Source organism: Cavia porcellus, unplaced genomic scaffold (assembly GCF_034190915.1).
Source record: "Cavia porcellus strain 051 isolate PalLab524CR breed Dunkin Hartley unplaced genomic scaffold, mCavPor4.1 scaffold_9, whole genome shotgun sequence".
NCBI lineage: Eukaryota > Metazoa > Chordata > Mammalia > Rodentia > Caviidae > Cavia > Cavia porcellus.
In genome coordinates this window covers 34958623-34974011 of record NW_026947492.1, presented here as the reverse complement: position 1 = coordinate 34974011, position 15389 = coordinate 34958623, and the positions used below count along the sequence as shown (strand labels likewise).

At 35.7% G+C, this 15389-nt stretch overlaps 1 protein-coding gene across 3 annotated transcripts in view; it reads right to left on the bottom strand.

Moving 5' to 3' along the window:
• Pgr (progesterone receptor) overlaps window positions 1-15389 on the bottom strand; it is a 71475-nt gene that overhangs the window by 29342 nt on the left and 26744 nt on the right. Inside the window, exons 3-4 of one of the 3 annotated variants that reach the window (XM_063256188.1) lie at window positions 15181-15297; window positions 2242-2535 (exon numbers count right to left, since the gene is read on the bottom strand). In XM_063256188.1, coding sequence (XP_063112258.1) covers window positions 2242-2535; window positions 15181-15297 — 411 coding nt within the window. The remainder of the gene's footprint in view (window positions 1-2241; window positions 2536-15180; window positions 15298-15389) is intronic. The other 2 variants (XM_063256190.1, XM_063256189.1) reach the window with 2 other exon arrangements.

Below are 15389 nucleotides of genomic sequence, written 5' to 3'. Positions count from 1 at the left end.
AGGGCGTGTCAGACGATGCGAATATTGATGGCTAGTGAAGGTCAGCCAGGAGACCAGCAGGGACAAGTGAAGGGCCTCCAGGTAGATAACAAAAACAGGCAAAGAGGAGGGAGAAAGAGGAAGGACATGAGCAAAGAGCATTGTGGGAACTAGAGCTTAGGGTTTCTTGAAGGAAGGATTCATGAGAGCAAACACTGTGAATTCAGGAGCCAGATCAGAAAGGCCATCGGTACGAGGCTAAAGAGTTTAGACTTACCTTCTGAAAAGAAAAAGAGAAGGCATAATTCATTCTAATTGTTTTAAACAGATGGTTCTTGATAGAAGATTGTTTGTGGGCTGAAATCTAGGTAAAAGATGACTACCACCAAACTAAAGTCAGGATGGTATTAGCAGTGCAAGCTGTATGAATAATAAACGACACATTTAATAAGCGAAGTTCACAGAATTAGACAGCTAACTAGCCTAGGAATTAAGAAGAAAGTGAGCCAAAGATGATGCCAAAGAGCCTAGTTGGGGTGTCATTCCAAGATACAGAAAAAAGAGGTTAGGTTTCTTGAGAAGAAGGCATGTTGATTTGGAAGTTCATCTAGATGGAGAAATATAATAAGCTGAAATATACAGTCCAGTAGCTTAGTAGAGGGGCTGAGCTGGTGGTATACACTTAAAAGCTGTTGGGATATAATGGTAATTCAAGACAAGGCTGTGAATAAACTCATCCGGACCGTGCAGAGTGAGAAACTACTGGAGTAGAAAACAGACCTCAGGCTGTACCAAATTTATGGTATACGTGGAAGAGCAATATTCCAGGAGTTATGAAATAGTTTGTTAATGGCTATACAGGTAAGGAGATATCTTTGAAAATATTTATCTGACTTTCTGTTTCTTTCTTTTCTTTTCTCTCCTTCCTTCCTCCCTCCCTCCCTCTTTGAGGTTGCATGGGGTCAAACACTCCTGGTATCTTTTAAACTTAAAAAGCTCGCTTATCCAAAGTAAGTAATTATCTTTTGAATTATAATTGCTTATTCTCCAAATTTATCAACTAATGGTAGAATCATTTTGAACATATAAGGCAAACAACATAAATATGATCTCTATAAAAAAATCATCTATAAATAATAAAAAAACAGAAATAGTGAAATGCTATTAAACACACATTTTATATAATACTTTTATCAATGTTATCAGCACCTTTTGCTTAATGAAGGACTGTCAAGTTTGATAACTACCTTTATGAACTTATTCAGAACTTTCCTAATGAAAAAAAAATACCAGTCCAAGGCTTTCAGCTACATTAAAGTTAATGAAAAGCTGAACAACTTTCTTGCAAGATGAGTTTTTAAAAGATGCTAAAAACAGGGATATATTTTTCTGTTTCTTTCTGCAACACTGAATGTTCAGTAACAATTCATCAATTATGTTTCAAACTTTTCAGGTAGAATAACAACTGAGAAATAGAATTTTTAAAAAAATTCTACTTAATTCACTTGGGGACTAAAGGACATAATATTAATGCTTGGTCAGATATTGGAAAGATAAGTTGGTTTGGAAGTATAAATATATTACTGGTGTGAAGAGAATGTAATTTTTGAAAAGAGATTTCTAGTTCTAATCATGAGATTAACAGCTCCACAAGCAGGTGTTGCACAGCTCCTTGTTCTGTAGTCAAAGGTTTAACCAAGTGAGAGTCTCACCCTTACTCTTTCAACCATTTGGCTCTATGAGCTATGTAGAAGGAATAAAATGTGGGAACTGACTGAAATAATTTCCTAATGATATAACCTAAGTCCTCTCTGTTGCTGGGCTACAGCCCCTTTATTTGGTTATAAGTTAGAAGAAACAATGACTGGAGGTTATTTTCTCTATGTCCAAATGACTTCATTATGTTTAAGAATTTTGTTCTTCTTAGTAGACCTTAGATGCCTTACTATACTCTGAATTTTGACTTGTTGAGTTTTATTTTTGCCTAATTAAGGTTGACTCAATTAAGTTTTAGAATATATTGGACATTTTTAAAAAATGGTCAGTATATCTTTCTCTGAACTACTGTTGTATCTGTGGTTGGACACCCATTCGCTATTTCTTAATTGTTTTATAATTCTTGACTTATGACGTAGACTTCACGTGCTACCATGTGTTTTACATTATAGTTAGTCTGGCACACAGTTTTATTTAACAATACACATGTACAAATGTAAAACAAACAGTACATTTTTGTTGAATGCTGTTATATATCTTTTTTACCTGGCAGCGATTTAGACCACTTGACAACTGACAGAAGCTGCCTCTCGCCTAGTTGATTAAGACTTGTCAGCAAAGAACTGGAGGTGTCGGGTTTTGTGTTGTCGTGTCCTGCATAGACCATATCTGGTTCAATGCTCAACAACAGGTTGATCAGCGGGGGGACCAACTGTAGCTCTTGACTGGGTGAAAAGGTGATTCTTTGGCTTTCATTTGGAATGCCCACTGGCTGTGAGAGAGCAACACCATCGAGTGTTCTCATAACTCTGACTTTATTGAACTTCTTAAACTTTCGACCTACAGTAAAAAAAAAAAAAATAATAAAAAATAAAAGAAGTTCACGTAAGTAGGAACTAAATATTGAACTAAATATCACAATAGTGTATTATTTTTCCTAGGTCTTAAGAATCATAGTATTGTAGATTTTGGCATAATAAAATCCAACTCTCAGATCTCAGATTTGAATTAAGAAAAATCATCAGATTAGTGTGGTGTGGGTAATTACATCAGGATCACCAAGGGGCTGTGGAGCTTTGTAGGAAAAAAGACAAGTTGTTTTTAGTAGAATCATACTTGATAGATTTTAGCATCAGACTAATGCAATGAAATAAAATCCAACATTTAAGTTTCAGTTTGTATTAAGTAATAGCATTCATTGGATTAGTGTGCTGTGAGTGATTACTCCAGGATCCACCAGGGGGCTGTGGTGCTATGTATGAAGAAACACAAATTGCTCTTACAGAGACTAATCTCAGCGCTAAGCAATCTTCTGACAGGACTGCCTTCCAAAAGCTAAGCTTCAGATCACTTTAACTGAAATATGGTTTGAAATTTGTACAATGATTGTTGAATCTTGTTTGAGGCTTTAATCTTTTAAAGAGCGTTTAAAAGATATTCATATATATGCAAACCCTATACAATCTTTTCTATAGTATCAGCAGGTTCATAGATCCCTTGAAATCATCCCATGGGCTATTATGAGATCTAAGGAATAAAAGTAAAAGCATCTTTTTTAAGTTAAGACAGTATGCATCCCATACTGTGTGCTGGTCACACGACACTGGTATTTTTAGACAATTTCTAGAATGTCTATCTGACGAGCTGTGGTGTGTTGGGGAGAAAAACGTGACTGTGAGATGAACAGAATTTACCCCATGAGGATGCACTGATTCATGCAGCCTCTTGTGCTTCACAGATGCCTTGGAGTGGATTATAACAAATGTCCTGGTGACCCGAGGGCAGGCTGGATTACAGCCCCACCTGCTGTGTGCCAGGCAGGAGCTGCTGGTCAGTATGAAGTGGCTGTGCTGCGTAGCTGAGAGGGGCCTGGTAACTGTTTACAATGATTTAAGTGTAGGCTGCAGTCTGCTGGCTCTAGTACCTGATCAGTCTCATAGACATTTAATTTTTTTGGCTCATATAAAACTGGTCAGTCATAAAAACACCCCTGGGTTAGTGAGATGACAGTGACATGTTAAAACTGCACACTGATTTGTCCAGTTCTGGGCACAGACTGGCGGTAGAGCAGTGGTCAGTCTTCACAGGTCTTGCCACTCTACACAGTTTACTCACCTGCTTGTCTCTGTGATATTCATCTTTGTGATTTCTGAGCCCAAATGTTAGCATAAGAAAAATGGAGCGCACTCTGATAAAACTCCAAAGAACTGACGCTAGTACTTAGGTGACAGGGAAATAACTGTCAGGGTCAGTATACAAAAAGGATCCAAAATATTAAGAACAAACGAGCTTCTTAGAGAAGGAATGGGTCATCAAAGACAAGCAAAGTAGCAAGAGCCTCACAAAAATTTGAGAAGTGAGAATTATTATCTCCAATTTTAAACTGGGAATGTGAAGATTAAAGAAGATATTACACCTGAGGTTAGAGTGGTAGAGCTCAGTTTGTGTTGTTACTGATGCCCCAACCTTTTCTACTCCCGGCCATCGTTAGAGTTTCTGGTCTGGGCTGCATTTTTGTTCAGAAACATTCTGGTGAAGAGGGTTGAGTGACAGATTGTGGGAGAGCACACACAATTGGAATTCAATGTTTGGTAAGGTTGGTTACAATCCTAACGTGCTAAGATTAACAAAAAACACACCCTCCATATCCCTGATAACTCCAAGAAGGAAACTATCTTCCTCCCAATTTCTTTTCCCTTTGTATTTTAGTATTTATAATAGTTAAAGCTTAATATTTAATGACCTAAGTTAAACAACAGGAATTCAAAGTAGAATTTAATACAGAATGTTGGAGTTTGATAAAAGTAAAAAATAATGCTTATGTTTAGGAATAATTTTTACATACAAAAAAACAAGCCTTTATGTTTTGAAGATTATATAGATTAAATACATAAAATCAAAATTTCTTGTAACTATCCAATCCAAAGTTATTTTATAGTTTGTGGGTACAGTAATTTACACTGGAAATACTAAGTGTAATAATAGACATAGTCTGAACCACATAGAGAATGATTTAAGATGGAGAATTATACCCATCCAGTTCTCCCATAACTCTCTTCACACTTTATTGTGATTTCTAATGCAACAGCACGATTGAGAATGTACAGCTAAACAAGGTACTGTAGAGTGAATGCCCAGCCAAAAGGCTGAACACAGCCAGCGCCTCCGAAGATGCTCTTCAGCCTTCTCCGTTCACACTGAAGATAACCCAGCCTCTCTGCTACCACAGTTCCTCCCCTGCTTTGCTTTTCCTTTTTTTCCAGTCTACTTTAACCTTCTTTCTCTTTTTCATCTTTTCAATTCTGATTTCATCAGGACTTGATCACACTATTGGTTTCTTTGAATTTGAATTAATTACATTATTTGTACTTCTGAAAAATAACAGCACCTGGTGTTCTGAGTCATGTAACCAGATACTAGGTGTTTTGAGTCAGTAACCCTCCTTATGCCCTTTGCATCTACTAGAAACAAATCATGTGTATGCATGCTTTCATATTATTGTTGTAAGGAGGGGGGCTTGAGGGGATAAAAAAAATAGAGGAAGAAAGTGACTGAAGAGTCTTCAGTCATTCAACCTGATGGAAGAGGTTTTTAAGAATGGAATTAGATGCAGAGAAACTGACTTTCTGGAGGCTCAGAGAAGCCATCTCATATCCTCTCCATCAGCATATTCTGATGGTTAGTATGAAAATACAATGCTTCTCCCGTTTCCATTGCTCCACCACTGTTTAGGTCACCAGTGACACAGACAACTGCCAAATGTGGCTGCGTTCCCCAGATTTTACCTTCTGTAGTCTATTTACAAAACCAAGTGAGCTTTAAAAACTGAAATCAGACTGTCACTCTTTGTTCATGACCCGCCGTTACATCCAATCCTATACAAAGTCTTTATCAAGCTCTGTAAGGCTCAACGTAATCTTGCATAGACTTTCTTATACTCTCTTGCCTTTGTTCCGTTCATATTGAACCTGTTAAGTCTCTACAAGGCAAAAACAGTTCTATGTTGTGTGTTTATTTTGTTGTTTGTATTTTTAAATAAGATATAGGCTTGTTGTTTATAGAACAGCATCTCATCCATGGTAGATACTCAGTAATTTTCTTGAATAAATCAGTAATTAGATCCAATAAAAATTCTATTCGCCACAAGGGCTCTATCATGAGCTGGACTCCTGCCAGATACTCTGCTCCCTGAAGACTGGGAAAAGATCCAAGAGGAATTTCCCTTTAGTAAAAGACAATCTAAGTTGTTTTTACTTTTTCTGAGAAGTCTCTGTTATCTTGGATGCCTATTTTTGGATTGGGTCTTTGAATATGGAGGTTCTGGGTTTTTTTTTACTTCTTAATATGTTCTAGATATTAGTCCCTTGTTGACCTAGCTACTCATCTTCTGGTATCTTCCTGGAAGAATTAAAAGCAATATTACTCAGCTTAAAGATAGATGAAATTGAGACATTTAAAACTAAATAGATGGGCCTTGAATCCATAATCTTAAGTGAAATAAATTGGACATGTATGTGTAAACATTGCATTATCTCTGTGGTGTGAGAAACTGGAAATGTAAATAAGAACCAAATGGTACAGTAGATATGGTGGAGTGGGAAGGAACTCTTCAACAGGAAAAGGGAGCTAGGGAGGAGAGAGGGGGAAAGGAAGGGAAAAAAGAAGGGAGAGAAAAAAATGAAAAAAGAAGGATAAAAGGAAAACAGCTTTATGAATAGGGAAGGGAAGGGGGTTTGAAAGGACAGGATAGGATTGTGGGGAAAAAAAAGAGAACACAAGATACATTATGAATAGGTATAAATTCCATAAAATGAATGTGATCATTATTTATACCTAAACTATACCTATAAACTTAAACAACAACAACAACAAAGACAGTCTAAAGCAGGCGGTTTAGTATATTTCACAACAGAACGTTTGGATTTTCACATGCAAATTTCAGCCCTGGATGCCCTTCTACCACAGCTGCATTTATCCCCAGTCACTGTTTCCTTCTCATTCATATCCAAATACTTGAGGTTTCAAATCTTGTAGCTCTGATTATTAAAATAAGAGGATAACTAAAACAAGTTTGGGGAAGCAGAAGGGAAATAAGGGAAAACAACAGCAAACAGCAGGTCAAGATAGAAGTACCCAAATTTAAATATGTAGTAGGAGGTAGACATAAAAAATGGGATTAAACTGGGTGTGATGGTGTAAGCCTATAATCCTAGCACTATGGGAGGCAGAGACAGGAGGATTTTAGGCCAGCCTGAACAATTTGGGAACTCAGTGAGACCTTGTTTCAAAATAAAAATTTACGTAACTCAGAAGATTCAATCTCCAGTAACACACACACACACACACACACACACACACACACACACACACCTCACATAAAAAATATTTTTAGAAATCATAAGAAATGTAAAATAAAAAATCAGATAAAACTACAGGCTGGAAGAAGCATTGTAAGAAGTAGTCTCGGCGTATGTCACATTGCATGCTTATAACTGGCACCTTTGTTTTAAGAAATTAAAGAGAAAAAACATCAAATCAAAGATGAAGCAACTACAAACCGAATAAAACAAGGTAAGAGAGCAGGAAAAATAAAGTTATTTAGATTTTGAAATTTTATTACAAAAACTAAATGAAGACATGTTGTTAGCATAAAAAACAAAGACATAAAGTTCAGACTTGAGAAAGCTGACCGAAGGAAATACTAAAATAAATAGAGGAAATATGATAGATGTGAAGGACAGTTAGGCAGAGGATCAACACAGGTTTTTATGGGAGACTATGAAAAAGGAAAGAAAATACAGAACAAAAAAATGCTTACAGACAAACACTAAGAGAACATTTTTAAATATGAAGACTTGACCTTTCGGATTAAAAATGGCTTACTCTGTTTTAAGAAAAATCAACAGGTTTAGGCAGAGCTAAAACCTCATGAAGTTACTGTTCTTTGAAGATTAAGAAACCAGAAGAAGAAGCAGGTCATCACCAAAAGAAAAAAATTCCTCAAGTTTCTGATCAGCAGAATTCAACGCCTACAGAAAATGGCACAGATCTAAGGAGGAGGGGCGGCCCAGACCACACCTTATGTGATTTAATAAAGCTGTAATAAATTTCTGTCAAGTCGAGGAAGTAGTATATTCAGTGGGACTCTCTCTCTCTCCTCTGCTTTGCCTCCCTTCTACCTTAAGCAGTACAAATTCTCTTTGTCTTTGGTACATCAAATTAGCAAATATGTTTTGCATATACTCCCAGAGCCACACTATCCCAAACAGCTTATCAAAGGATTTCTAAAATCAAATAACATTTTCTCCTCTAAAATAAAACAAACTCTGATAAATAAGATCACACATCACCTGTTTTTTCCTACCATGTGAAAATATGCACATTATCTTTTATATTATGCTTCTACAGGCAAATGGCTTGAGAATATACATGCATATAAATGAAGTATGACAAAAATACGGTGAATAGTGGAATAAAATATTACAATAAAAGACCAGTTGCCAGTAATCTCCATGAAATATTCTTCTTCGCTTCACACACACTGTCCCATCATCCTTGCCACCTTCTGAAGCAGTTTAGAGTTTATGGGTACAGACATTTCTGTCGACTAAAAATTACAGTGTGTCCCCACTCACTGTACTCACCGGATCTGGCACTGTGTGACTTCTGGTTCTTCCCCAAAGATAAAAATATCAGGAAAAGTAAAATTTCAAATCAAATTAGGACATGTAGGTAACTACAGCAACATGACTAAGAACACTCATGAAAAAGGGCTTCCAAAAAGTGGCCAGGATGATGGAACAAGTATGTTCAAAGCAAGGGGTTATTAATGGCAATGTGTCTTTTACTACAATAAACCTTTAAAAACTTAAATACTCACTTTGTATTTTAATTATATCATATATAATTTCATAATATCAATATCAAACTATTCAATTAAATACCTCTACTGGTCTATAAATTAATTGTAGCTCAAAGTATTGACAACTAGTAGAGTGTCTAATATTAAAGGACAAAGCACAATAAAGAATCATAAACTGGAAGACAAAACTAAATTACACAAATAATATCAGATAATGACATAGAAAATAGCAGAAAGGATTAACAGAGATGATACAAAAGAGCTAGTCCCTTATATACTAGTAAGCCATCTAAAGTAGAAAGAGGACACTACAGGAAACAAAATTCAAACTGTGATAGTTGCAGTCCTTCTCATCCTTAAATATAGGGAACAGCCTCAAAAAAAAAAAGATTGCTACATCTGGGTCTTGTTCTGAAGTGAGTGCTATTTATTTTGCTATCGTCTCTTTTTTGCTATTTCACTTTATTTCTGGCAAAACATTTTATACTGAATGAAATGACACAAATGTGAAAGTGCTCGATTTGTTGTGTGGAAGGAAAGAAAGAACATTATGTTGGATGTTAAAATGTAAGTTTGATGGCAGCCAGGAGCTCTGTGCGACAAGAGTAAGGAAACAAAAGATACGGATCAGCAGGCAGTGAACTACCAGTGTAAATCCTTTGACATCATGAAAGTCATAATAAAACATGTAGTCTGAGTGGATTTACAGAGCATTGTCTCAACAGTGCCTGCAGAGAATTGTGAAAAGAAGATCTAGATATGTTATTAGATCGGGTTAACAAAAGGATGGCCAGCGTGCAGAGCTGGGATCTTACCAGCCCTCTTGCCCTAACATAATTCGCTTTCCCTTTATCAAATTCCACTTACATTTCCCAAATCGGAAGAGTATGTCTGCACATATACTTCAAACAAACAAAAAGAAAAAATTCAAACATGCTAGATAATAGAATACATACAAGAAAAGTAACTAGCTGTCACATTAGAGTTGATTCTTTAAAATGTTTGTCCATGTCAATCATTCCAATTTAACTGCAAATGAAGGAGATGCTTAAAACTCCCAATGTTGACTTTTTATTTGGCCTAGAAAATAGAAGGCATTGGTAGATAGGACTGGACAATTCTAGATAGTAGTCCTAAAAACAGTTCAACATAAATACAAAAAACTGTAAAAGAAAACACAGTGCTAGTCTAAGTGCTTTCCCTAGGCTGGTATGTGTGTGATGGTGGCCCAGGTAAACATCTGGAGACCAGAAAACATCATGCGCTTGCTTTGATGCAGTGTGCTGGTTGTGATATTGGAAGTACTAACTTTGAAAAGTGTTGGGTCAAAATCCAGGGTTTTGAGAGAAACGGAGATGCTCAGAAGCAGAAGAATATGTCAGATCTAAAGAAGAGGATGGCAGCCATCATCCTTTGCAAATGTTTCCTTAAAGGGATAGCACATGACTTTAGTTTTCATTTCTAATTAAAGGCACAAAACAGGTATTATTTTCTAAATTCCAAAATTCTGGAATTCTTCAGAAAAAGAAAGTTCTGCTGACTGAAAAATGTCAAAAGAGAAAAATAAAGCATCAAAACTTTACTAAAAATCTCATACTGTGCACCCTAGGAAGTTAGTTATTCTTCTTAAAGAGAAGTAAGGATGAATCTAAATGGAATAGAAAGAGGGAAATCAGCTTTCTAAAAACAGCTTTTTAAAAATTTAAGATGGCTTTCTAAAAAATCCATGGAGCACTTTTTGGCTCTAAATATCTTTAAGCAAATATAACTATTCATTCAATCATTCCTCTATGTAGAAAAGCTATGTAATTTTGAAAGAACTATTTACTTTTGTAATAGTTTTTTTTGAGAAGGGTCTTGCTACACAGTTCAGGCTGGTTTTGAACTCACTTTGTGTCACAGGCTGCCCTCGAACTCACAACTATCCTGCTCAGCCTCCCAACTGCTGGAATTACAGGCATGCACTACCAAGTCCAGCAAGTTTAGCATTCTTATCACTAATGCAAAATACAGAGCTCTATTCATTTTGAAATTTGTGCACATGCTCGCATGAGTCATTAAGCAAAAATCTGTTCTAAAGGAAAGAAGTTAGAAGCAGGACACCTAAGTTAGAAGATATATTACCATGGTTAAGGGTGTAACTGTCTTTCTACTCAGTATTGTACAGCAATGAACTAGATGCAAAAGTTCACTCTGACCTGTAAGGGAAGTGATTCATTGAAGACAAGAATTATATGCAATGAAATAACCAAATAACTTAAATATAATTCTTACAGCATGAACATAGCCACTGAAGCAGACAGCACAAAGTACCCATTAACAAAATCCATGGCATGACACCACGTCAAAACCATATTGTCTGACTTCTGATAATCTGCCATAGAATTTTACCAAATCTTACAAGAGTTTTTCAGTGTTCTCTCATGTTTGATCTTTATTCAAATGGGTTATATGTTAGGAATGAGAAAACCCAGGAAGGAGTAACAAACAAATGAAAGAAGAAAGAAAGGAGGAAGGGAAAGAAGAAAAAAGAATGGGGACGTGTGCTCCATTTTCAGTAGTAGAAAGGCAAGTATTTCATGATAATTTCCTCTTAATTGGGAAGGAGCAACGCATGAACCACCCAGATTATCACTGAAAAGAGGACCTAATCTTTGTCAGACCACAAGCACATTTCCCTTCAACTTCAGACATTCAACATGGTCCTGGCAATTTGAATCTAATCCAGTGAATTGACTCCCTTTTATCTGGATTATACAAATTGGATTATCTACTCCCTAAACTCTTCCTACCAATTCTCTCAAGCAGAATAATATCCAAATAATAATAATAGAGTATAAAAATAGTATCATTGGATAATGCCCACTTCTTTTTTATAAATCTCCATCCAAATCCACTTAGGAGGCAATTAAGTGCACTACTGTTGTATTTCTGTTTGTGATGTTGACTACAGGACACCATTAGATTTGAATGAATCTTTGTATAATATAAACTTGAAATACAGAAAGCATTTTTTAATTCCAAAATTATCCCTCAAAAAATAAAAAGATTTTTCATTACATATTTGTCTTTATATGCCATTTTACATTATGAAACATTACCTTATTTTGAATGACAATGTGTTGTAGGGGAAGATCAACTAATTTGAATAATTTCACTTATTGTTATTTTGGGATATTGTTGGACAAGATGGACTAAGGAAAGGCAAAAAAAATTATATACAGTTAAGTGTTCCTAGGGATAAGAATCCATGTGTGGCTTTAAATATTGGAGACCATTACTAATAAACCTTTAAAAATTTTGGAAGCATGATTTAGATGGCCAAGAAAAACCAGTATTTTGAGAAGTTATAATTCAGGGAGACTTATTCTATCAAGTGTCAAAATGCATGAAACTCTAGCTTTTCACAGAGTATGGTTGTTGTGCAGGGATACACAACAGAACAAACTGTCTACTTGGCCACTCTTCCTTCCATTGTAAGAGTAAGAATGCTGAAATAAGAATGATCAGGGTGAGCTCCAATCCAAGCTGTCTCCAAGGGCTTCAGGTTCCACATACATGAAAACACTTTATTGGACCAGGTCCCTACAAAACCCCTTCCCCTACACTGACTGGAAAGATGGGAAGGTTTAATAAAATTACCACATTTGAACTTATTATGAAGGACAAGTCAGAGTGCATAAGGCAAGAAAGAAGACAAAGGTAAAACACTTGCAAGATCAGATGACAGTAGCTGACCCAGGGTGCAGGGTTTGCAAAGGACCATGGTGGGAGAATGGTTTAGAGAGCGCAGTGCATGGCTATGAGAAGCCTCATACATTATGTTTAGAAATTTGGGCTTTATTCATGGACAGTCCAAGAATAATGTGTTTAGAAAGTTCACTGGTTCCAATGCTACAGAATAGAGTTCAAACTTCAGATTTCAACTGTCCAAAGCTAATTTTCAAGTTTTATTTTTCCCATTTACATTAAATAATGTTCTAGAAAAATTATCATTGTAATGTAAAATATCATGGTTTGTTTTAATGTACACAATTTTCCTTCAAAACACCTTTTTTCTTTGCCACTTATAAAGAATCTATGCACACTTTGAGTCTTCACTCTTGCACTTTTTGACAATTTATTCTTTTCTCTTGGCATAGCGTTGTAAATGGTACGTTTCTAAGATCACTTATTTTTCTATTACATAATTATTTTATTAGAAATCACATTTGCTATGCTCAAGGCAACAATGACATTATTAAGCAGGGTACTTAACACAGTGGACACAAAAAAAATATTGGTCTAATACATTCTTTCCTCTAGTGGAACATACGCCATTTTTGATACATGAGCTGTTTTTAAGTAGTACATTGCTGTATATTTAAATACTTTGGAACCTATTCAAATGCACAATTTATATTTTAATGACATGAAATTTATTTTATAGTCATGAATTTTATTTTGGAAAATTGTAAGTAGCATATCAAATCCATGATTTCAGCAAAATTATTGCTTAGGGATCAGATAAGTGAAATGAAACTATTAGCCAGAGTAAAAGCTTCAAAAATGACTCCTATCCTTGATATTACTTATTAATGTTCCCTGCTTAATATTTTTCACAGCACCTATCATCATTTGACATGTATGACATTTCTTTCTCCCCATTTTCAGAATTTAAATTCCACAAGAGCAGGGGTTTGACCTATTTTATTTGCTGCTATCCTCAGAATTCAGAATAGTACCTGGTAAATAGTAAGGGCTCTCTATGTTTATTAAAAAAGAAAAGAGAGAAGTAGATAAGGAGGAAATTAAGGAGAAACAGAAGGATGGAGAAGGAAGAAGGAAGGAGTTGAAGGTAAGTCATAATACAGGTGTGAAAATATAGCAGTGACTGCAAAGGTAGTCAGATATGGACTGGGAAGCACTTTAATAGACAAAAGAACAAGAATTTCAGATAGGGAGGATAGAAAATATCATAGGGCTCTGAACAACAGGGTAAAGTTGGACTCTTTATGAGACATGAAATTTTCTAGGTTGTATCACTAATCCCCAGGAACGTTTTGAAGGTTCAACCACAACTCTGCCATTTCTGTTATGTGACAAAGTTGAAGAGTCTTTTAAATTTATTTGGGAGAAGATTCAAGATTAAGGATCCTGCTCATCTAGGGAATGGGATTAGAATGCCATTTTCCAAATCGAGCATGCTATGGGAAAACAGTGATGGCCCCAGGGGTCAGAGTCCTGCGGATCTTCCCTCTAGCTCCAACAGTAACTAGACGAATGAATGACTTGTTGGGAAGTCCTAATTACTAAAATGTAGGAGGTTACTAAAGGTAAACCTGAAATACAAAGAAGAGGAAGTTGAGGAGTAAGACAAAAACTTTAATTTCCTAATAGAGGATGTAGTCATTCAGTAAATATTTACTGAGTGAGATATTTCTGTAGACACATTTAAGACTTGGGTGCTTCCTTTAACGGAGGGAAAACAATCTCTAATGAAGAGATTGTAAAATACTGTAAGTGATCTAATTAAGTAAATTAGTATAAAATGCCAAAATGTTGTCTGGATGATCAATTTTGCCCAAGTAAGTTGGCCAAAAAGCTTTAGGGAGGAGGTAATGTTTAGGTAGGCTTTAAACTTGACAAATATTGTTCTAAATATAACAGTTCCCTCAGGAAGGGATGCATAACACTGATGGAAAACAAGCTGTTTTTAGACATGCACTAAAGTAAAAACATGTTTAGTTTCAACAACTATGGACACATTTATTATGTTTTTGAAAAGTTATAACTAGAAATAAAATCCACGATTCCCAGGCAATATTGGGCGGCTAAGTAAAAGAACAAAGTTAGGGAGCAGGATTGTCTCCTACAATCCTGGCTCTTTTGATTTCTCTTGCTGTTTTATTTTCATTTAAATCATTTATCAAAAATCTGTCTTTAATTTTTCAGTGCCTACTTTATTTTTAAAACTTTCAGAGATTCTAGTAATAACACAAATATAGGAAAAGGGGGAATCACTCTGTATCAACGGATTCTTATCCCACTGCCAGTGACTTCACTTTAACAGTTGCTTTAGAAACTGGAAAACAATAAACCTGGAAAAATCATACAATAATTTTTTGAGCTGGAAAGGACTTTGGTATTTTCATTTTTTGATAAGAAAACTGGTGCCCAGAAAATGTTAGGCCACACAAGCAGTGAGTGACAGGGCCAAAATCAACCCACATTACTTTATGACCAGTCAATTAAGTGACCCACAACATCTACCTGATGAATGGAATTTTCTTTTTTTTTTTTTTTGGTCTTTTTCCTTTTTATCGGTACCAGGCATCGAACTCACGACTGCCTGCTTGCAAGGCAGGTGCTTATGCCGCTGAGCTAAATCCCCAGCCCTGATGAATGGAATTTTCTTACTTCTGGTAACAGACCCCACTGTGCTGGGTACTATCAAGTTAATGGGATAGCTTTGGGTCCTTCATTCAGATATTCCAAGTGTAAAGTCATTACCAACAATAAAGACAGAAAAAAAAACAAACTAAGCAAGAACCAAGATTAAAAAGAAAATTAGGATTTTCTAATCCATAACATTGCAGTATAAATATAAGACAACATATTATTGAATAAAATATTAAGATTACCTCCAAGGACCATGCCAGCCTGACAGCATTTTCTAAGGCGACATGCTGGGCAATTTTTTCTACGGATTTTATCAACAATGCAGTCATTTCTTCCAGCACATAGATAGTTATGCTGCCCTAAAAAATTAAACAGTAAAAATTATTTACAATACCTAGAGACTACTTGATGTTTTATGTGTTGGCAACTGAAACAGAGGACAGACACACAC